Genomic DNA, 22,712 nt, shown 5'->3' on the forward strand with positions numbered 1-22,712 from the left:
GATCCGTTGCACCGGAGTCAACTATTCATGAATCACTGTAGAGTTTCATTGTCAAAGCTTTGCACACAAAAGCTTCCTCTTTTGAACTATGAGTTTGCGGATTCTTTTGTTTCTTATAACACTCATTACGAAAGTGCCCCTTTGAAGTTGTGGCACTAATAGATTGTCTTTTCTTTTCCTTTTTTACTAGACTTTCGATCATTTAGATGTTTAGATTTTGCTTTCTTGCCGTCACTAGCATCGCTACTGGTGCCACCGTGACTGTACTTCTTTTCAATCTTACTGGCCACTAGAGCCGCCATTTGCTCTTCTTTACCGGAGCGATGTTTCCGACGATCGTCAGAGGCCAGCACTTCTATTAAATTATCAAACATTTATTGGTTTTCAGCCCTCGCCCACTATGCTTGACGAAAGCTCTCGTATTCTTTCGGTAGCGTGTCTAGTAATTTAACTACCAATGACGAATCGTCAGGTTTCACATTCAATTGCTGCATGCGTAACAGAAGTCTCTCAAACTTTGCAATATAAGTAGTCACCATGTCGTCAGACGAATCCATACCAAAATTAAAAAATTTTGATTGAACAGTATGCAACGCTTGCTTTGTTTGTTGTTCATAAATCGCATGCAATTTCAGCTACGTGTCCCGTGCTGTCACACACGAAATCAAAAGTGCCGTCACTTGTGTATCTAACGTTTTAACAATAATTTGATTTGCAGCACGATCAACTTTGTCCCAAGTCTTGATACTTCCTCGATATTAAGTTTGTTGCTCATTTGTTGCATTCAGGCAATGGTGCTGGCTTTGAAATTTGACCAACGCACATTTCATACGCGTCTTCGGTTCCACGTAATAAATTCTTTAGGGTAAACTTCCAAACGTTCCAGTTTTCAGCGCTTCGCAGTTTCTCGACTCCATGATATTCCATCATTCTTCGACGACACTTCCAGTACTTTCCACAAGCGCGCACATGCTTCCGTTACTTTCCAAAACTTTCTGCGAACGTCTATGAGTCCTATGATAAACCGCGATCAACCATTTGAACCACGCTCTGCTACCATGTTAGAATATTTGAGGATGATGACTGATAAATGATAACAATAATGTTGGCATGAACAGAAATATATTTAACATGAACATAAAAAGGAAGTTCAGTACATAAGTGAGCAAGAAGACGGCCAACTTGCGACTAACTTGAAGCAGAGAGCGCACAAAGGAGAGAGCATATGCCAACCAAAGTACAAAAACAAGTACAATGCGCGTCAATAACTTGCTGGATCATAGTAGATAGCTTGATTTACTGACACTGACTTAATAACGATGAACGTCCGTGCGCGCGCGTTTATTTGGAAGAAATATGAATAATAAATATTTGGCACAAAGAATATACTTTACTAATTCTCTTAGTTATCCTCTTCTTTTTTCTTAATCCAATTTAGGTTAAATATTTTTATTATTTATGTTAAAATGTCTATATGTTAAGCTGTATAATAAAATAAATAGTAAAATTAAATTTCAATATACGACTTTGATACTTTGTTTTCAATTTCAAATATAAATTTATTTAATTTAATGTAATTATGTTTTTTTTGTCTTGCGTATAAACAATAATATCTTCATATAATTATATACGCAAAATCAGCGCCGAAATGCATGCAGAATAATCTCCGTTACGTCGTTTTACACTGCTTGTAGATCTATACATGTAAATTTGATTCAGTATTATGTTATTATTTTTATACAGACAGAAATATACATAACAACAAATATAAACGTGTATGAGAAGATGGGAAAGGTAAAGGAATAAATCATTAATTAAAATTAAAAATATATTGGTACTTTAATATTTTTTTCTTTTTAATTAAATTTTGCATTTTTCACAAATGTTCCATCGTTAAATAATTTGGTGGTTCTGAAAAAAACCGTTTGAAATGATACTGCCACCAACTAATAGTCAGTCCAGTATCTTTTCCATGCAACCACTTGCTGCAATCGCTTCTCTACCGAATCGTTTAAATGTACAAAATATTGAGGTCTATGTCTCAAATTTTTCCACGAGTCTTTGCATGTGCAACCAATTGTTCTCTAGTTTTCTCATGTCCAGAAATCCACGAATTCGCAATTATTCCCCAAACATTTTTTATTAAATTAAGATCAGGGGATTTGGCTGGCCAATTAAGAACTTCAATCTCTGGATGTTGAGCGAACCATTCTTTTACTACGTATGCGGTATGGACCGCACTATTGTCTTGAACTAACCGAAGTGTCGACATATCTTTTTCGGTGTATATTCTGTGAATGCTGAAGAGCAACACATTCTCCAGAATATTCACGTATTCAAAAGAATTTATATGTGGGGACATTTCAATTAATTCTCCCGGACAATGAGCACTTATCCATCCCTACATAACACAAGTGATGCGCCCTCTCCATATTTGTATACGACGATCATGTGCCAAACAAAATATTTTTTTGTCAGTCCAGATAGTTCTGTCCCAATCTTCAGGTAAAGCCGCGGCTAATTGATGCAACGCAAAAGCGACACGATCATCGCGATGTTTCCCCGTTAAAGAAATTTTACGTGCGGTACGATAACAATACACGTTTGCTTCGTTTAAACGCTTTTGCGCTGTCCGATTAGATATCTGTAAACTTGACTTACAGAATGCGATACTGGAAGAAAGGGAGCAGCGTCTACTTGATTGACTAAGGCTGCATCTTCTTCAACATTCGTTAATCGCGGTCTACGATTGTGTTTCTTTTTATCATCCAATCTTTCTATACCTTTCTCTTGATATCGTTTGATCCATTTTTGCACATGTTCCTCACTGCACGGAATACGACGTGCAATTTCTCGCATGCCACTTTCCCACATTTCGATAATGCGGCCACGTTGACCCATAAGATTACCATGGTTGCATGAGAACGAATAAGTTAGACGAGAAGTCAAAACAAATGAATTGATTAGCGATTGCATTTTGTTAATATTCTTTTCTCATGTCAGTAAGAAATGCAAAAAAAAAGACAACGGAGAATGGGAGGCGCGCGTGCTTCAATCTTGTCCCACCTTTATTTATATGTACAGAATAACGGAATGAATCAATTGGTATAAAAAAAATTCATAGTTGTTTGAAACATTGTTCAGAGATAAGTTTGTAACGCTTTGAGACTAGCCGCACATGTTACAAAAATGATTTTTTAGTTTTAACAACTCTCGACTGTGATTGGCAAATTTTTGATAATATTTATTTACTTCAGCTTACAAAAAAGCCATGAAGGGACTTGGTTTATAATCTTTATTCTTAACTCACGCATCCATCCATACCTTGTTCCATTCTATATTAGCCTATCTTTGTTCCTACTCTTTACACGCATTTTTCTTTCTTTTCGTCGCGCTCGCGGTGCTAACTATACCTCCCTATACTCATTCTTTTACCTATCTTTGATACAACACGGCGCAAAAGTCCGCCCAGGCAAACAAACACCGTACCATATATAGGAAGTCTGTCCACCCAAACCCCAGCACCACACCACACACAATCCTATATCTATACCTATACCTATGCCTAATTCTGTTTTTATCTTAACTCCTAATTTACATTTTTCTTTCGCGTATCCTCACATTCTTCTTTCTTTGTACCTCCATTCCTTGGTTCCTCCTTTCCTTCTCCTCGGTTCTTCTTTCACCTTTCTTTTCTCTCCTCTCTCTTCTCTTTCCTGCTTCTTATACCAAATATCTTTATTAATTCTTATATCCTCCTTTTCACCTAGCCTTTCAGAGATTACTTATTATCTCCACGCAGAAATGCAGAAATTACGCATCTTATGGAATCGTTCCAATACAACGTGACAAGAATTGCGCACAGTGTGAACTTGTTGCTGCAAAGGAGATCTACGGTGCACTTTTGTCCCTTCTGTATCCACCTCTGCTGTTTTATTCCATACAATCCTTCTTCAACCTCTGTAAGCACAGTCTCCAAAGGCAAAAAATCCGGCTCCGTTTGTCTTTCTTTTTTAACAATCCAACAGTCTCCTTTTTTTCCAATTCTTACTAAAATTCCGGTTTTCCTATCCTTTTTGCTTACACCTCTGTCGCCTCCTTGTCCTATATATTTATTCTATTTCCCTTTTTTCTTTTTCTTCCTGTACCTCTTCTTTTATTTTTTATGCTTTATAACCTTAATCTCCTGTACCTCTTTCTCCATCCTTTATGCTTCGTAACCTCAATCTCTAACGGTCAGTGATCTGAGTTCCCTCGGTCTCCTTCTTTATATACCAAGTCACCCAGGATCCTCAATTAACCAATTACTTATATAATTCAACTATACCTTTACATTTCCATTTCCTTTACGTTTACTTTTACAATAACTATCTCTATACTTATGTCTATACCTGGTCCTATTTCCTACCTTACATTCTAATTTTCTTTCGCTACTTCTTTCTTATAATATCACTCTTCTCACCATCTCCGTATTTCTATACATTCTTTCCAATATCCTTTCCTTTTATTCATTCCTTCTCTCATTCACAATATATCACCCATTCCCCATTCTACCATTCTGCCTGATTTCTTACATTACCTATTGCCTTTTCTTTCCTATAGCTGTTTCTGCCTTTACTTCTAACCTTTTATTCCTCTAACCTATTCTTCTAACACTCTTTTTCTTTGCCCTTTTCGTTTTCCTTACTTTCTATGTTTAATTCCTACCTTACCGGCCCTCCCGGATTCTCCTGCCTCATTGTCCGTCCTAACCTAATCCTGTTCCTTCCACTTATGTCTTACAATATCTTGTTAATTCCTTTTCCCCTACATCCGCCTCCAATTATCCGTCTTCTCTACCTTTTTACCTCTCTAGCTCGTACCTCTTTACTCTCCAATACTTTCTAATATACTACAAATACTCATACTCAGCCTCACTCTATCTCCATCCACATCCATACATCATCGCGTCACCTAACCAAGTCCAATTGGCAAATTTTTACGGTACGTGTTACAGTTACGATTATGCAAAGCGTGTGCGGGTAGCCTAAACGCTTTATTCTGTGTATATTATAATTAATTTAGTATTAGGCACTGTTAATATAATTTATTGCCTATATTTATTTTCACTTTACAGCACCAGGTACTTATAGTCCAGAAAAAGTAAATTTAAACAAAGGGCCGCAATACAGTTTGACTGGTAAAGGGTCCGCTGTAAAACCTGTGGATACTCCAGGTGCGTAAAAATCGCAAAAGTTGAAATAAGTATTTTGTAGATAGTACAATAATATAATTTTTAGCACCTGGAACATATTCTCCGGAAAAAATGCGATTGGATAATACGCCGCAATACAGTTTCGGAATTAAACATGCTCCGAATAAACTCTGTGAGACACCAGGTAATTAAAATTATTATCTGATATAAACTAAATAGATTTTTATTGCGTGCGTTTATTTTCATTTCGTAGCACCTGGAACTTACAGTCCAGAAAAAGTAAATTTGGATAAAGGACCACAGTATAGTTTAACTGGCAAAGGATCTGCGGAGAAACCTATCGATACTCCTGGTACGTAAAAAAATTCTTAAAAAATACGTGATGGTTTTTTAAATATATTAATAGAACAATAAAATATTAATAGCGCCTAGCGCGTATTCACCCGAAAAGATAAAATTGGATACTACGCCGCAATATAGTTTTGGACTTAGAACTCCTTTAAATAAACCCAGTGACACACCAGGTAATTAATTAATTAATTCACTTTAGTTATTATTTATATTTTTAATTATTATAAAATCAAATATTTTAATTATTATATTAAATATTGTTAAATTGTTTATTTATTATTCATATATTTTATTATAATATACAGCACCTGGAACTTATAGTCCAGAGAAAATAAATTTAGACAAAGGGCCACAATATAGTTTAACTGGCAAAGGATCCGTTTTAAAAGCGAACGATATTCCTGGTACGTTTTAGATTTTTTCTTGAAACTTAAACATAGCATTTTTGACGTTTATTTTTGTAGCACCCGGCACATACAGCCCGGAGAAGGTGAAACTGGATAAAGGGCCACAATATAGTCTGGCCGGAAAAGGGATGCCGGAAAAGTTAAACAACAATCCAGGTGAATGCCATATTGTTTTGGTAAACTTTTTCCAAGATACATATTTCTTTGACATATTATTAACATACAAAGGTATAATTTAATGAAAAATAGTAGACAATATTAATTTCTGATTGCCTCGCCTATAGGCCCCGCTGATTACAAACCAGAGAAAGCTCTCAATCTGGAACATAAACCTTATTACAGTTTTGGTGATAGAAAATCTTTGGATAAGCCTAAAGATACACCAGGTAACGGTGTGGATTAACCCAGTGTCGATTAACATTGCATCTTTAGCAATCGTTTTCTAAGTGGGCTAATATGCAAAAATAATAATTGAATAATAAACAACATAATTTTTTGATTGGTTTCTGGTAGGCCCAGCCGATTATACTCCAGAGAAAGCTTTAAGTCTGGAACATAAATCATATTTCAGTTTTGGTAATAGAAAACCCCTTCATAAATTCCACAATACCCCAGGTAATAATATAAGTAAAAACAAGTACTACATGATAACTGTCCAATGTAAGGTACCCGAGCCAAATAAGGCCCACCTAACTTATTTTATTTTTTATAAATTCTATTTACAAAGATATTGAAATAAACTAAATGAGAGTAAAATGTTTATTTCAACCACTCGCCAAAATAAAATTATTTTCTATATAAAACATTTTTAAGTAAACAAAAAAGAAATGTTTTTAAACTTTGACATTGAGCCTTATTAAATTCTTGTGCTTTTAATAAGGTCCGAATTAAAAATAAATTAACAAAGGAATTAAGTATTATTTTCCAACTCTCTGTTAAATTGATTATTAATCACAAATACAAAATCCTTTAAGATTTATTTTATTAGTAAAACATCACAATTATTTTTTATTTTGTCTATAATTAATATTTTAACTTTAAGAAATTCTGGCTATTTTAATGCAATTTTATTTGCTTATGGAAAGTTAGTATCATTCAAAAATTGTTATTCTCTGCTGCAAGCCACATACATAATAAACAAATGACAATAGCTATAACAATAAAAGTACAAATGGGCCTTATTTATTAATACATTATTTATAAAAAAAGTATATTTATTCCAAAAAATTGATATACATATTTGTTTTTTCGTATAGTTAGAAAGTTGAATAATATTATAATATGTTGTAATAAACCAAAAAATAATGTATACTCATTAAATTTACAACACATTTTTATAAAAATGACTGATTTACCCACTTTATTACAAGCTTTTGTTGCACTGAATAAACGTGTTGCCTCCGGTATTAATTTCCTATTCAGTCTTTATCTACTTCCTATGACATACCTTTTAAGCATATATTTTAAACATAAAATGAATTTTTAAATGGTAAATTGAAAAGTGGGCCTTATTTAATATTGGGCCTTATTTGGCTCAAATACCTTATAAGTCTAATATAATCCTGATGATAATTTTTCTTAAAATTCTTCATATAATTTTTCAAAATTTTACCACTTTTTAAAAAATTTCTTAGATTTTTGTACGAATTAAAACACTTTTTAACAATACTCGCAACTAAACAAACAGAAGTGTCCGCGTCTGCTTTTGATGAGTCTTAATATGTTATAATATAGATCAAAATAAGAGATACGCATTTTTTATACGTGCCTGTTTTCACTTTTTGGTTTCGTGTAAGAATTTGATAAGTCTTAATATGTTGTAATAAAGATCAAAATAAGAGACACGTATTTTTTTATACGTACCTGTTTTCACTTTTAAGGAGTAAAACATTTGTTTGAAGAAAATCAGTTTTTTTTCTTTCGAAGTGTATATCAACAAAACTATACAAAAAATATTTTGACTAAAAGTTAAATAGCTTAAAGAGTACTTTATAACAGTAATTAAAAAAATTTTTTTATCATTATTATAAAGTACTCTTCAAGCCAACTTTCAGTTAGAACATTTTTTTTATTTACAACAAAAAAGGCTTTTTACAAAGCAAATAAGAAATAAATATGAAAAAGTTTACACTTTTTTTAAAAATTTTTATGTAGGTACATATATGTCATAAAATTCATATTATAATATCTGAAGAAAACTTAACAAATTGAAAAAATATGGATGCTTTTTAGAAATCTTCATAAATTTAAAATTCAAAAATTCTTGAAAATATTATAAAACATTATAAGAAAAATTTTTATCAGGGAAATGTAATAATTAAAAGAAAAAGTATTAAAACATTTTAAAAAATATTAACTCCTAATTGGTCTAATGCTCCCTAATAGATGCAATCTAAAAAAAACTCAACACTTAGAACATAATATTATTATAGTTTTGGTAATACAAACCCCTTGCATAAATCTAATGACACATCAGATAATTGATAGAAATTAAAATGTTAAAATGTATTATATAATAATATAACGTTTGACATATCTGGGATATCACATATCATACATGAAGTACTCTGTAAATTTACCCATACAGCATTATTGCAGAAATTGATTGTTGCAAAAGTTTTTAGAAAAGTTTTAACTTTTTATGTGCAAAATTGAAACTTTGCTAAAAGCAACAATTAGCAAAAAAATCATAAAATGTTGCAATAAAAATGTTTTTAAAATCTATTACATGTAGTACATTTTAAAATTAAGTAAAAATTTTTAAAATTAAGTAAATTTTCTATTTAAATGTGTTAACATATCCAAACAGAAAATTTGCATTGTTGCTTTCGTCGACTGAAGAAAAGAAAACTTTAGGTCCGCTTGCGACGTGTTCTGAGTAATGGGAGTATAAAGATGTTACAATATATAAACAAAATATTATTTTGTTTTATATATTACAATATATCTTTTATACAGGGTCATCAAAAAGTACCGGACCCCTTGATTATTTTGAAACCAAAGCATTTTAGAAAAATGTGTTTCAGATAAAAGTTGTAAGGTTTCAAAAAATCTATTTACCGATCTTATCAGTTTGACCTTGGATGATGTGGCCAAAGTCAGATCAAAATCACATTAACTTTTTCAAATGGAACACCCTATTTCTGATTCCAGAATTTAACAGCTGTTGTCAAGAACTTTCGAAACCCCTACAAAAAAGTTTATTTTTGTTGAGTACTTTCCGAGTTGTGGGGATTGAAAGCTACAGTGTACTGTAACTTTCAAGCATCATAACTCGGAAAGTATTTAACGTAAACTTATTTATAGTACAATTAATCAGTGGAAAATAGGCTAATGAGAATCAGCGCGGGTCAAAAAGTGCAATCACAAGTATAGATATTACATTATTTATTCAATTCAAAATTACAAAACAAACGTTTCGACTTGCTTTGGATTACGCATTTGAACTCGAAAACCGTGAGCACGTGTTAGTGTGAAACGAGTAACGTTTCAGTGCTTTCTTTGTCAAGAGAAATTGATTTCTACAGACAAAACGTATCTCAAGCTTCATTAGTCGTCATCAGCTTGAATGGAGATCCACGAGTACATACTGTCGCAACTAAAATAATTTTTCGACATCTAAAATAATCATTTGACAATTATATAGTAAAGTGTCACTTCTTGCGACACGAAAACAAAAAAAATATAGTCTTAATTAGAATAATTTTTCAAGATTCAAAATAATTATGTGACAGTTATACAGTTAAGTGTCATTCATAGACTAAGATAGACGGAGCCTTTTTACGAGGGGTAGCTGAGATTAGCGGTAAGGGGGCTACCAGCTCTTCGGCTATTTCCGCAGCGTTCGGCTATGTTCGGGTTTACATAAAGCTGGGATATGCTAGAAGAACGTGATTACTCGGAGCTATATTCAAAACTACGGTCTGAATAATAATTGAATAAGGAATACATGAAATAAAATATATGTTTATTATTGATTTTTATTGGCATTTAAATATAATTAATTTGTTTAATGTATGTCTGTCACTTAAATTTTCGTTTTTTATATAATGAGTTAATCTTATTTTAGCATATAATTCTATAATTCATCGCAATAAATGATTTAAATGATTACTAAAGAAACATTGATCATTAATATGCTCCTTTAATTGAATAAATATATTTTTATTGTAAGATATATTTTCTATTACGTTATATATAAAAGCATTCATATTAAAATTATTTAGAGCTTTATTTGTTCTTATGTACGTAAGTATTGCATTTTCAACTCTTTTGCATATATAAATCATATCTTCTGATGGAAATATTAAAGAACCTTTATTTTTTAAATGTATTAAATTCTGATTTATTCCTACATCATTCGCGATTAAAACATCAATACATTCAGCACAGTGTAAAGTTTTCTTTAATTTTTTAACTATATATCCTGCTATATATGTAATTATTTCGTTTTTATATTCGGTTGTACTTAGGGGTAATTGTGTGTGTAACAAATAATCATGATCTGTTTCTTCTGTATGCAAAATATCTAACCATCGGCTATTTGAATTTTTATATGTTGTAGCATTAATGATATCCAATGAATTTTGTGATGATGAAATATGCAATATGGGTATATTCTCCAAGGGTATGCAATTACCGGAATCTTTCTCGCGTATTTCTACATGTACAATTAATTTCTTTAAAGCAGATTTGAATTGTTTAACAGTTGGATTATTATTATGTCCGCCATGGGATCTTATACTACCAAATATTAACTCTAAATGGTCTTGGCTGACTTTGTACATTGGTAAATAGTCAAAGAAATTGTTGTCAATAGAAGTAAACTTATATAGATGTAACATACTTTCAATATTGATTAAAAAACCGAGGAAACCTGTTTTTAGTTTAGACTGTAGTATGCTTTGATGTCTGTTTTCTTGTAATAATGACAATTTTTTAATATAGTTAGCACACTTTTCGACTTTTTTAGTTATTTCCGATAAATTTGTTACGCTTATCGGCTTTTTAAATCCATATTGTCTTTGGTTTTTAGAATTCAAAATATCAAACAGATCATTGAACATTGATGTAAACTTAATTGTTTCGGAACAATGTTGAAATTGTGATAATTTTAATACATTTTTACAAAATTCGAACAAAGTTGCAACTGATGCGCTTAATAATTGTGATGCTAATTTAACTTTCATTTTGTGCATGCGTCTAAGTTTATTTGCTAAATGTAAACCTTCGACTTCTTGTAATTTGTGCAATTCTTCAAAATACTTCCATTCAATTGTATCCTTAGTGTTAGCATAAAGAATCTTCAGTTTAGCCAATGTATTCCGTATCAATTTCAACATATGGCTAGGATCCAAAAATACATAAACGTTGAAATCATTAGATGGATGTTTGAACCATGTCTGAAAATTTTCAGAAAGATTTAAATTGCATCCTAAACTCTGGAACATTGTTAAATTAGAGCATAAACCATCACACGTGAGTGACACAATTAACATTCCAGCTTCTTGAAGTGCAATCAGGCATTGAATAGTTAAATTTTTCTTCTGTTCAGCATTTATGCCATTTTTTAGATAATATGCAATTGGCAATTTCCAAGAGTCATTGATGCATACCACACAAAAAAACCAACGCTTCTTTAGTCAGTTTTGTTGAATCACATTCTACATTACTACCGCAGTCAACGTAACCGACAAATTTATCTTTGCAGTAATCCACATGCTGACGTATAGCGACCTCGTCAAAAATTAAAGCACCTATCAATTTATATGAAACAGAACGTGCATGCAATTTTATAGCCTCTAAAGCTTCAAAGTTAATACCAGGTTTTCCATCAACTGAACGATACCACTTTGAAATGGTTTTAGGATGAGGTAAAGCATTATAGAATTTACAACAAAATTATATGCTCTAAGTGAATAATAGTGTAAAGATAAAGCAAACTGACGTAATTTAGGAGGATATTTCTTGGCTATAGGTAAGAGTTTCTTTTTTCTTATATCACGTTTTACTAATTTTTTCGCACCTTCATTTAAATGTTGCAATATGTCACCTTCATCTTCTGTTATTAGGTTTCGTTTCTGTAATTCCTTTAAGATAGTTTTTAAATCACGAATTTTCTTCTTTGCTTTCTTGTGGGTATAATTTATGATATGAAGCTTTCTTTTAAGAGATTTTACTTTTTCTCTATGAATTTTTCGCATTAGAACTTTGGTAGGAGAATTAAAAATCCTATCAGGGGAGATGCTTGTTGAATGATGCACTTGAGAATTTACATTATGCACTGCAGCACATGTTTCATTATTTACAACATCTGTCTCAGGCAACTGACAAGAAATATTTTGTTAGTCATCACATTGTGTATATGTTAAATATATATATATATATTACATTATTTCTTACATTAACATGTGGGAAAGCATCTATCTTTAATTTTTTTAATGTTACATGTGATTCATAATCTTGTTTTTCAAAATGCGCAGAACACACAGCTGCTTTTTTCGGTGGACACCAATATTTTAAGTTTAATGCTTCAAGCCATTTATTTTTTCTATTAATATCTTTTGGTAATCTAAAATTACGAATTATTTAAATACCTTATTATTATTATTATTTAAATACGTATAAACATAATTTTTTAATTAAATAATAAATTTCTTGCAAAAATTAACCAATAGATATATTCTAACTTACAAATGAAATGAAAATTTTTCTGTTTCTTTTTCTTTTTCTTGCTGCTCCCAATTTTTTCTATTGCAGTTATTCCGATTACTGCACCCAGATACAATGCAATAACTCATTGTAAAATATTCAAAGAAGCACGAAAGTGTATAATTGAATAATCGCAAAATGCAATGAAGCCATGAAGCTGTATGCAGTTTGAAGTGACAGCTAAGAGCCGAATGATTCCGAACAACTCCGAATCAAACCGATGTGCTGGTAGTCGCCCCTTACCGCTAATCTCAGCGCCACCCCTGTCCTATCTAACAGTATAAGCTCCGTCTACCTTAGTCTATGGTGTCATTGCTTGCGATATTTTCACTGTTAAAAATGCAACCACGGATTTGTCAAACCGTTGGCGACTTGGATGCTTCCTGTTTCGATGACTGATGATGGCTTCTATTTCTATTGCCTATATTATTTTTTATTACGCTGAAGATGACTCCAAAGCGAGTCAAAACGTTTGTTTTGTAATTTTGAATTGAATAAATGATTCAATATCTATACTTGTGATTGCGCTCTTTGACCCGCGCTGACTCTCATTAGCCTATTTTGCACTCATTAATTGTACTTAAATTTTGAGAGTTCGGAACTAATCAATTGCTTATTTATAGTGTTTTGAAAAGTTTTCGAAGTCAACTACAAGAAAATGCAATAAAAAGTATAGAATGTTAGGGTACTACCGATATCCTTTAATTAGGAAACTACCGATACTCTAACGTTATATCTTTTATTGCATTTTCTTATAGTTGATTTCAAAAATTTTTCAAAACACTATAAATAAGTTTATTTTTGTTAAGTACTTTCCGAGTTCTGACACTTGAAAGTTACAGTACACTGTAGCTTTTAAGCCTCACAACTCGGAAAGTACTCAACGAAAATAAACGTTCTTGTAGGGTTTTGGAAAGCTCTTGACAACAGTTGTTAGATTCTGGAATCAGAAATAGGGTGTTCCATTTGAAAAAAGTTAATGTGATTTTGATCTAACTTTGGCGACGTCATCCAAGGTTAAACTGATAAGATTGGTAAATAAATCTTTTGAAACCTTACAACTTTTATCTGAAACGTTTTTTTCTAAAATGCTTAATTTCCAAAATAATCGAGGGGTCCGATACTTTTCGATGACCCCATTACGTATATATTTGTATCTTTTTATTACATATTTAAAAAATCATATTTATATTTATTATATTAATCAAATTGCAAGTAATAAATAAAAACGTACAATCAAAATTGTATTTTATACATAATTTTTATTATAACTTTTTACTACGTATAATTTTCTGGATATAATAAATTTAAATATTATTTCTAAAAAATGTTAAAGTATACTTAAAGTTATAAGTTAAAGTTAAATTAAGTTATGTTTTAGATCAAGGCTCATAAAAAATGCACATTTTAGCCGATTTTCTTCTTTTATTGCTCTAATCCTCTTATTTTGTCGCCTTGCGAGCGTCCAAGTGCCGATCCATACTTAGAGTCGTATGATGCTTATATATCTAGTGTTACGTCCAGCCTTAAGAGAAAAATAGAAAGGATAGGCTAGCTGTGGTACGGGCAAGGCAGGGAAGGCGCAACAAATGCTTTAACTTGTGGTCGTACTGATCGGCCATAAGACACGAGGGCACTTTGGAACTTTGAAATATGGGCCAGCGTGTGAAGGCACGCTTTAACGCCTCCTCGGAAGTCGTGCAATCGTCGGCCCTGATTTGAGTCAGAGAGTTGAGTCTCTTTAACACGGGATCGGGCCTGGCGTGATCTTTTTAAGTTAGGAGAAAAGGTGACGAGATGGATTAACTAAATTAGAGGATTTTTAAGACTAAAACTTAACATATATTTTGATGTTCGAAATTTGCATACATTGCTATTTTATGAGATTAATTAACAAGATTAACGTAAAGTAAACAATTATTATTTGTTATAATTAAGTAATCATTAGAAAAATTAAAACTAGACTATATAATTATAAAGAGAAAAGAAACAAAAAATCCACCTTATGTTTCTGGTTGTGATATCTAAGAATTATATTTTTCAGGAACAATTTTCTCACGTTGCCATATTTTCTTTATGATAGGAGGAATATTTGTTATCAGCAAAAAGGGAAATCGTGGAGTCAACCAGACGTAACACTAGTAAATCTAATCTATTGACTTATACGATCTTTTAATTGAACATAAATTGAATGAGATCATTTAGTTTAATTTTGGAATTTTTTTATAATTTAGAGCACGCAAAAACATCGCGATCAATATATTGTACGTAGCGAAGCGTCTAAGACAAGATAAAGAATCCTCGCTTAAGAAAGAATGTCTTACTTTTTATAAATTTTTTGTAAAAATCGGTACTGGTTTATTAACAATTTTAAGTCAAATATATGTATCTTTACTTGTATAAAAAAAAATACAAACACATTTTGATTATATAATTCAAATCCAAGCTATCGTTTTCTTTGTTTTTAGCTATCCGAGCTTTCATTTTTATATGTTATAAGGCATTAATGATATATTAGGGTCAGTCAAATGAAAACGACAGACTATATAACGAGCATGAACGTTAGTAACCTTTTTCTGTGTGTTTATGAACGTGACCTCTATTGGGAATTAGGGGAGAACGGCGCGAATGTTCACCGCTGTGTCATTTGTTTGTTAGACATGCTCGAAGTGAGGTCAGCGCGTTGTGTGTTTGTCCAACACCACTATGGAGACCAGAAAAGAAGAACAGCAAAGAGTAGTACGGTTTTTGAGTGCGGAAGGAGGTTTTGTCAGAAAGTGCAATTTAAGCCTAAATGTCTGCTGAGTATGGCGAACACAGTATGTCACGTGCGTGTGTATTTGCGTGGAATAAATGATTTTCTCAAATTTATTTATTCCACGCAAACACACGCGCACGTGACATACCGTGTTCGCCATGCACAGCAGACATTTGGGTTTGAATTGCACCTCCTGACAGCCTTTTCGCAGTACACCTCAAAAACCGCACTACACCTCGCTGTTCTTTTTTCCCGGCTTCCATAGTGATATCGGACAGCGCGCTGACCTTATTTCGAGCACGTCTAACAAACAAATGACACAGCGATGAACATTCGCGCCATTCTCCCCTAATTCCCAATAGAGATCACGTCCTTAAACACACAGAAAAGGGTTACTAATGTCGTACCACATCCGTTATACAGTCTCTTTCGTTTTCATTTGACTGACCCTAATAAATACGTTGCTATCTAAGTATTTAAAAGATCATATAAACTCATCAATGGACTAAGTCTACTGGGGATGCCACTTACAATTAGAAAAAAACGCGTCAACAATAATAATAGTTGACGACGAAATCTATTGGAAACGTACTACTGTGTCCAAAAAGTAAGGTGACATTGCATTTATTTCGAAAATTCTTTATTTATTCTTGCAAATCAATTTCGTCCCCTTCAAAGTAATCCCCCCCTGATATAATACACTTATTCCAACGGATTTTCCAATCTTCGAAACAGTTGTAATAATCGATTTCAGGAATGGCCTTTAGCTCCTTCTTCGCAGCGAAACGGTGTCCCCGGAGCGGCCGCTTGAGTTTGCTGAATAGCCAGAAGTCGCATGGAGCCAAATCAGGTGAATACGGTGGTTGTGGAACGATATTAGTCGAGTTTTTGGTTAAAAAATCACGAATCACCGTTTCGAGTCGATAGAAGAGATTCAAGCCGCTGCGAAGAAGGAGCTAAAGGCCATTCCTGAAATCGATTATTACAACTGTTTCGAAGATTGGAAAATCCGTTGGAATAAGTGTATTATATCAGGGGGGGATTACTTTGAAGGGGACGAAATTGATTTGCAAAAATAAATAAAGAATTTTCGAAATAAATGCAATGTCACCTTACTTTTTGGACACAGTAGTATATATACGTGCATCATACAATGAGTATCGATTGATTTGGATGCTCGCGAGACAGAGAGATAAGAGGAATATAGATAGGCGGAACCGATTTGAAAATCGGCTAAAATGTGCACTTTTTGTCGTCCTCTGTTTTAAATATAAAATACTTTAGAAATAATATTTAAATTTATTATATTGAGAGGATTCGATCAGCAATATTTCAAAAAATTTTCAATAATATTTTGTAAATAATATTTCAGAAAGATTTCAGAAAGTTAGTGAAATAAAAAACCGGATAAGAGCCAAAACACAAGTTCTTTGTGCGTAACAATACAATTATTTATTAATTAGTAACAATCTTCGACATTTCGATCCTTGACAATAGAGTTACGGTCACCATTTTCCAGCGTTTTTAATATCTTGATGAAGCTTTTTAATTTACTTGACTTCGACAGTCTTGCTTCTAATTTTAATCTCTCTCTATCTATTTTTGGTTTCCTGTTTTCACTGAGAATGTCCCAAACCAAGGATCAAAACGTTTGAAGTTTATATTAATTGATAAATAATTGTATTGTTACATACTGAAAATTTGTGTTAGCTGTTATTGGCTTTTTTATCTCACTGACTTTAAGTCTTCGCAACCTCGATTTTTGTCTTACTATCAATTTTAGATTTCAAAAAGATTTTAGATATGTTCAGTGATTTTTCAGTAATATTTCTGCAAGGTTTTAAATACAAGAATCGCGTACTTTTTGCTATTCCAGAGACAGTTCTGAAATGTTACAGAGATATTTAGAAACTTTTCTAAAATGTTTTATTTTTTCAGGTAAAATATTTCTAAAACATCTTTAAAAGATTTATGTGCTGTATGAGTAAAATAAGCATACCATATTATGAAATGCTTTTTCAATCCTTTCTTCACTAACCATTTACGGAAGAAACAATTGTACGTAATATTATTATGATTAATAATGTTTGTGAGAATTTAATATAAATACAAACTGTTACATAACATCAATGTTACAATGTCACTCTCAACAATAATGTAAAATATCGCACGTGCTGTACATTATTAAGAAATTATAACATTGATGTTATCCCAGATAACAAAACGTGTCTGAGCAGAATCGTACAAATTTGTGATTGCTTATGCTGTTAACTTACCTTATACAAGGTTGTTTGATAAGTTTCGAACCTAAACGTAAAAACATCACTGGATGGAAATGATTGTAAGGTGTGAAAACTGTAATTTTTTTAAAAATTATTACTTCCAAATTTTTAATTATATGCGATACTTAACCCTTAAATACACCGATTCCGTAAAATACGTAACACATTTTCGGGTCTGGGAAACTTTTTCAATTTTGAGAAGTTATAACTTTGGTTTCAATCAACATTTTTCAACAATCTTTTTTTTTATATGAAAGTTCAGAATCTCAGAAATGTGAATGCATAATCGATATTGCCGATAAATGATTTATTGTTAAGTTATAAAAGAAAATTCATTAAACAAAAGTTGGAAATTATTCAAAAATCAACTTTTTCTTTAAAAAATCATATCTCCGCAATAAAAAAAATTTTTAAGGACTTTCAAATATGGCATTTTAAAGCTAAAGAGTCATAGTTTTAAAAAAAATTATAGTATTATCATTTCTTTTAAAAAGTAGAATTATATAATAAAGAGAATATGAGGTATTTTTGGGTGTCTAAAAATCTACTTCTTTAAAAATCATATCTTTGCAACAAAAAACTTTTAAAGACTTTACAATACGGCGTTTTAAAGCTAAAGAGTCATATTAAAAAAAAAAAAAAAAAACAATTATGTCACAGCCACTTCTATTAAAAAATATACTTCTGTAACAAAGCAAATATGAGGTATTTTTCATAAACTCAAGGTGTCTAAAATTGAAAATTGATGTGTTTCATAATATATTTCGGATCTTACGCATAAATCCTCTCTTTCACGGCACTATAGTATTTTAACTTTAAATAGAGTAACATACACAAACGGACAGGTTTGAACGTGTTTTATTCAGTTTTTTTACATAAGATTACTCACAAAAAAGTTTCATTCACTATATGAGTCGCATTGATCATAACAAAACTTTGCTGCCGTGCCGTTCGAATTCTAGTTGACCAAAAAAGTTGATCAACCATATCAATCGAAAAAGGAGATTTTAAACTTTTTTTACATCCTGGTTCGAACCTCCTATCTTATTCCGTCTTCACACAGCAAGCGTTCGAAACTTCATATGGGGTCTCTCAGACCGACTTATGTGTTTAAGAGTTAAGCCTATTTTACAATAAGTTGCAAACGCTCCGTCACCAGTTGCAAAGCATGTGCAACTAGCATTATTTCCAGTGGCAACAAACAGTCGCAGTTGCTAAACGAGAGTTGCCCAGATTTAACTTCTTGGCGACAACTGGCGATCGTACTAACTGGCAAACGCTTTAAATATTTCTTTCTATTCCGCAACATCTTGAACGTCTGGTGCTCACATAACCTGCCTAAACAAACTTTCAAATTGCACCTCTCGACAATCTCGACATTCAAATGTGGATTAGGCGTTGAAATAATTTACAACTTTGCGGCTGGCAACTAGCTACTCCACGATTTGCAAATACGCGTTGCAACTCATTGTAGACCAACCTTTAGTTTTGTTTTGATAATTGTAATACGCATGAGAATATATTTAAGCAATTTGACAACGTTCTTCCCGAGGCGTTCGAAGTACATTAATATAAAGAATACTGTTCATGTTATTGAAAGATTGGACGTCTAAAAGACGTCTTAAAGATATCATTTAAACATCTTATAATAAAGATATTTTCAAAGATGTTCAATCCATACAGCACTGAAGTTTTCAACAATATTTCAAAAACATTGCAACATTATAAGTAATATTACAATATTGTAATGTAATATTACAGAAACGATTCAGAGACATACAATATTAATATTTCGCCAAAATGTTCTAGTAACGTTGTAGAAATATTATGAGTTTTCTACAATAAGCTATTAGTAATAAATCAGAAACTATAATAGTTGTAACAAGATAATAGTGCGTCATAAGACAATAATAAGTCAGCAGTCAGTGACAGAGATCGCCAAATTCTATATCTTACGACTTAAAACTAAAATAATGTTATGACCAACCAATCAAAAAGCAATATAGGTCTGTCATTTTTAATGAGAGAACTGTAACCTAAAACGTGTTGACTCGAGTCATTGGACGATGAGGAGAAGATTCTAGTATACAAATTTAATATTACACTATTAATCCCTTAATACATATAATCAAAATACGCGATCTTCGCGATGATAGCCACTCGCGAAATTAGTGCAACGAGAATCAATCGACATCACGGAAAAGTGAGAATAATAATTTTGATATACTTTTACATTCCTTTTTTTAGAAAGAAGATTTCGTTTTATAAGCATAATTATTTTTGAGAATTTTAAACAACATAAATATACCTTTAGTATATTAACTACTGTATTTCTCCGAATTAATTGTATCTATGTCAAATTTGTAGTTTTTCTTGCGTAAAACTAAAATTTTTTTGTATAATATGTGAATTAGTATTAGGATGATTATTAGTATTGGTATTAAATTAGTATTAGTATTGATTAAAGATTTTATGATAAAAAAATATTTTTAAAAAATTTTGTATATTTTCAGTTTTTTTTATTTCTAATACCAAAAATATTTTGTATAAATAAAAGTAATTAGAAATATTTGTAAAAGTTTTTATCATAATGATTAAAGAAATATTTTCATAATATTTGTTATAATATTTATGATCTGTTTAATCTAAAACCACAAAAATATTTATAAAACACAAGAATGTGTTTTATATTCAAATCATTATAAATATTGTGTGCTATCTGGGATATATATCAAATAAGTTAGTGAGCTTAACTACGTAACGAAACATTATGTAATGGTTTTCATTCCTACATAAAAATTGAATAGGAAAAAGACGAGACTCATGAGATGCATGAGGTGGTATCATAATATTTCATATAATTGGCATTGAATTTTAAGAGCAATCGTTAAAAATTATTTTGTTACAGTTTATTTAAACATTGACTGCGTTCAACAAAGAAAGCAGGTCAGTAAGCGCTAAGAGATTCTTTAATATGATTGCTTTATACCTTTGACAGTTTCATTCCTCTTATCGATATGTCGCGATAACTCTACTGTGATCAAAAGAATATAATCGATAGAATTTTTCCTACAATAATATATGGATTCAAAACCGTGCTGTATACAACAAATTAAATAGAAGATTTCAAAAATGTTAACAAAATTTATTTTCCAAATTTTCTCAATTGAATGAAATGTAAAGTCTGTGCACATGAAATATTAACGATTTTATGGGCATAGTGCAATGAATCAATATATTTTAATTATTTTTACGATAAGTACCAACCTAAAAGCTGTAAACTTATTATAAAACAGTCACCGTAAATTTTTATTGCAAATATATATATTCTTTTTAGGTCTTCTATTCTTGTGTTTTATACTTTTGTTCATGAGAAATTTTAATTTAATTAATAATAGAAGAACATTTTTAAGTTTCTTGAATTAAAAAAACACATTATATATTAAATAATTCAGAATGATTTAAAAATTACATATAACAATTTAAAAATATAAGATTTATATGAAAAAGGTTTCATCCGCGGGAATCGAACCTGGGACCCTGAGCATAGCAGTCTGCATCTTAATGCCGTACGCTTCGCCATCAATAATTGTTTTTCTGTAACTGTATTATAGACGTTGGAAATATTTAATTGTCATTTTCTCAAGAATACCTAAGTTGTGCAACAAACGGCTTTACTACAGTAAAGGTGTGAGTGAATACTACACACTCATAAAATTTTATTAAAACCGGTGACTTGATAGTCGAGGGCTTCCCTTGTAAGAGCAAACATTCCAATGTTGCTACAAGCCTACAGTAACCTTGCAGAAATATTTCGCAATTTCCATGTAATATTACAATGTTTCAATATAAGATATATACAACGTTTCTGCAATATTTCAGTGCTGTTTAGAGTTATCTGCGTTAAACGTCTTTGAGTCTTTTATATATATATATATATATATACATATACACGCATTCTAAATAACTATATATATATATACATATACACGCATTCTAAATAACTCTTGAATATCTAAGCGTATATTTTATGTAGAAAAAACATCTCAAAAATGTCTTTAAATTACATTTGGTATGTTAAATGAACGTCTGTACATGAAGAACGAGCGTCGCATCGTTTCATAAGATATTAAGTTATTGCTTAGTAAATCGCTATTTTTCAACGACAGAAAATCACTAATATCATTTTGTGATTGAATATTTAAGCGTAAAAAGGAAAATCTTAACAATTAAAATTAAAAATTAAAATTTAAGTAAATTCTGCTTACAAAGATTCTCTGCTTCTTTATTTTCAACAGTAAAAATTTAGGCTGCCGAATTTAAGCACGGCCGTATACGTGTGTTTGATGATGAAGGTTAAAACTGCAATGATTCAGATAATAGACAAAATACATCAACCCTAGTAGCACAAAATATTAGTGCAATATTAGGAAATAACGTAAACCTAATATTCTATATTGGATGTGAATTGATTTTCAATATTGGCCCAAAATTGCAGAGTATGATATCAACTCTTATTTAACCAATATTGAAAAAAAATATAAATACGATATTATATATTGCTTGTGCATTGGGTTTTCAACATTGGTCCAATATTAGAAGGTTGACACTTTATCTTATTTAACCAATATTAGTCGAATTTTTTTTTTAGCCCAAGCGATCACCTATCCAAGTTGCGACTCCGGTGAACGTTGCTTGACTTGTGTGATCGCTACGAACTGATCCCTTGTGATGATCTGTGAACACTTTGTTCTGATACATGTATATAACTGGTAGATCAGGTTAATATACGTTATCGAAAAAATAGAATATGTGTAATTAAAGCACATTATTTATATAAACAAATATAAAAATATAGTTTTTTTACTAATTTCACAAATGCGGAATAGTATCTGGAATAACTCTTCTGTTATTTGTTTGAGTAAGAACGCAATTAAAAAATATATGTCAATATAATACAATAATTAAATTAAATATAAAAAATTTTTATAAAAAAAATTTTTTTATAA

The 22,712-nt window shown here is 31.3% G+C and overlaps 1 protein-coding gene across 8 annotated transcripts in view; it reads left to right on the forward strand.

Annotated features, from left to right (window-relative positions):
* The window catches only part of LOC105203454 (nucleoporin NUP2), a 233,973-nt gene that overhangs the window by 153,965 nt on the left and 57,296 nt on the right, over positions 1–22,712 (forward strand). For 3 of the 8 annotated variants that reach the window (XM_039457390.1, XM_039457389.1, XM_039457394.1), the window contains exons 10-17: positions 5,117–5,215; positions 5,280–5,378; positions 5,448–5,546; positions 5,620–5,718; positions 5,851–5,949; positions 6,010–6,108; positions 6,237–6,338; positions 6,466–6,567. In XM_039457390.1, the coding sequence (XP_039313324.1) occupies positions 5,117–5,215; positions 5,280–5,378; positions 5,448–5,546; positions 5,620–5,718; positions 5,851–5,949; positions 6,010–6,108; positions 6,237–6,338; positions 6,466–6,567 (798 nt within the window). Of the gene's footprint in view, positions 1–5,116; positions 5,216–5,279; positions 5,379–5,447; positions 5,547–5,619; positions 5,719–5,850; positions 5,950–6,009; positions 6,109–6,236; positions 6,339–6,465; positions 6,568–17,359; positions 17,480–22,712 lie in introns of all 8 variants that reach the window. The other 5 variants (XR_005576312.1, XM_039457391.1, XM_039457392.1 and 2 more) reach the window with 5 other exon arrangements.

This window comes from Solenopsis invicta, chromosome 14, assembly GCF_016802725.1.
Source record: "Solenopsis invicta isolate M01_SB chromosome 14, UNIL_Sinv_3.0, whole genome shotgun sequence".
NCBI classification, from domain to species: Eukaryota; Metazoa; Arthropoda; class Insecta; order Hymenoptera; family Formicidae; genus Solenopsis; species Solenopsis invicta.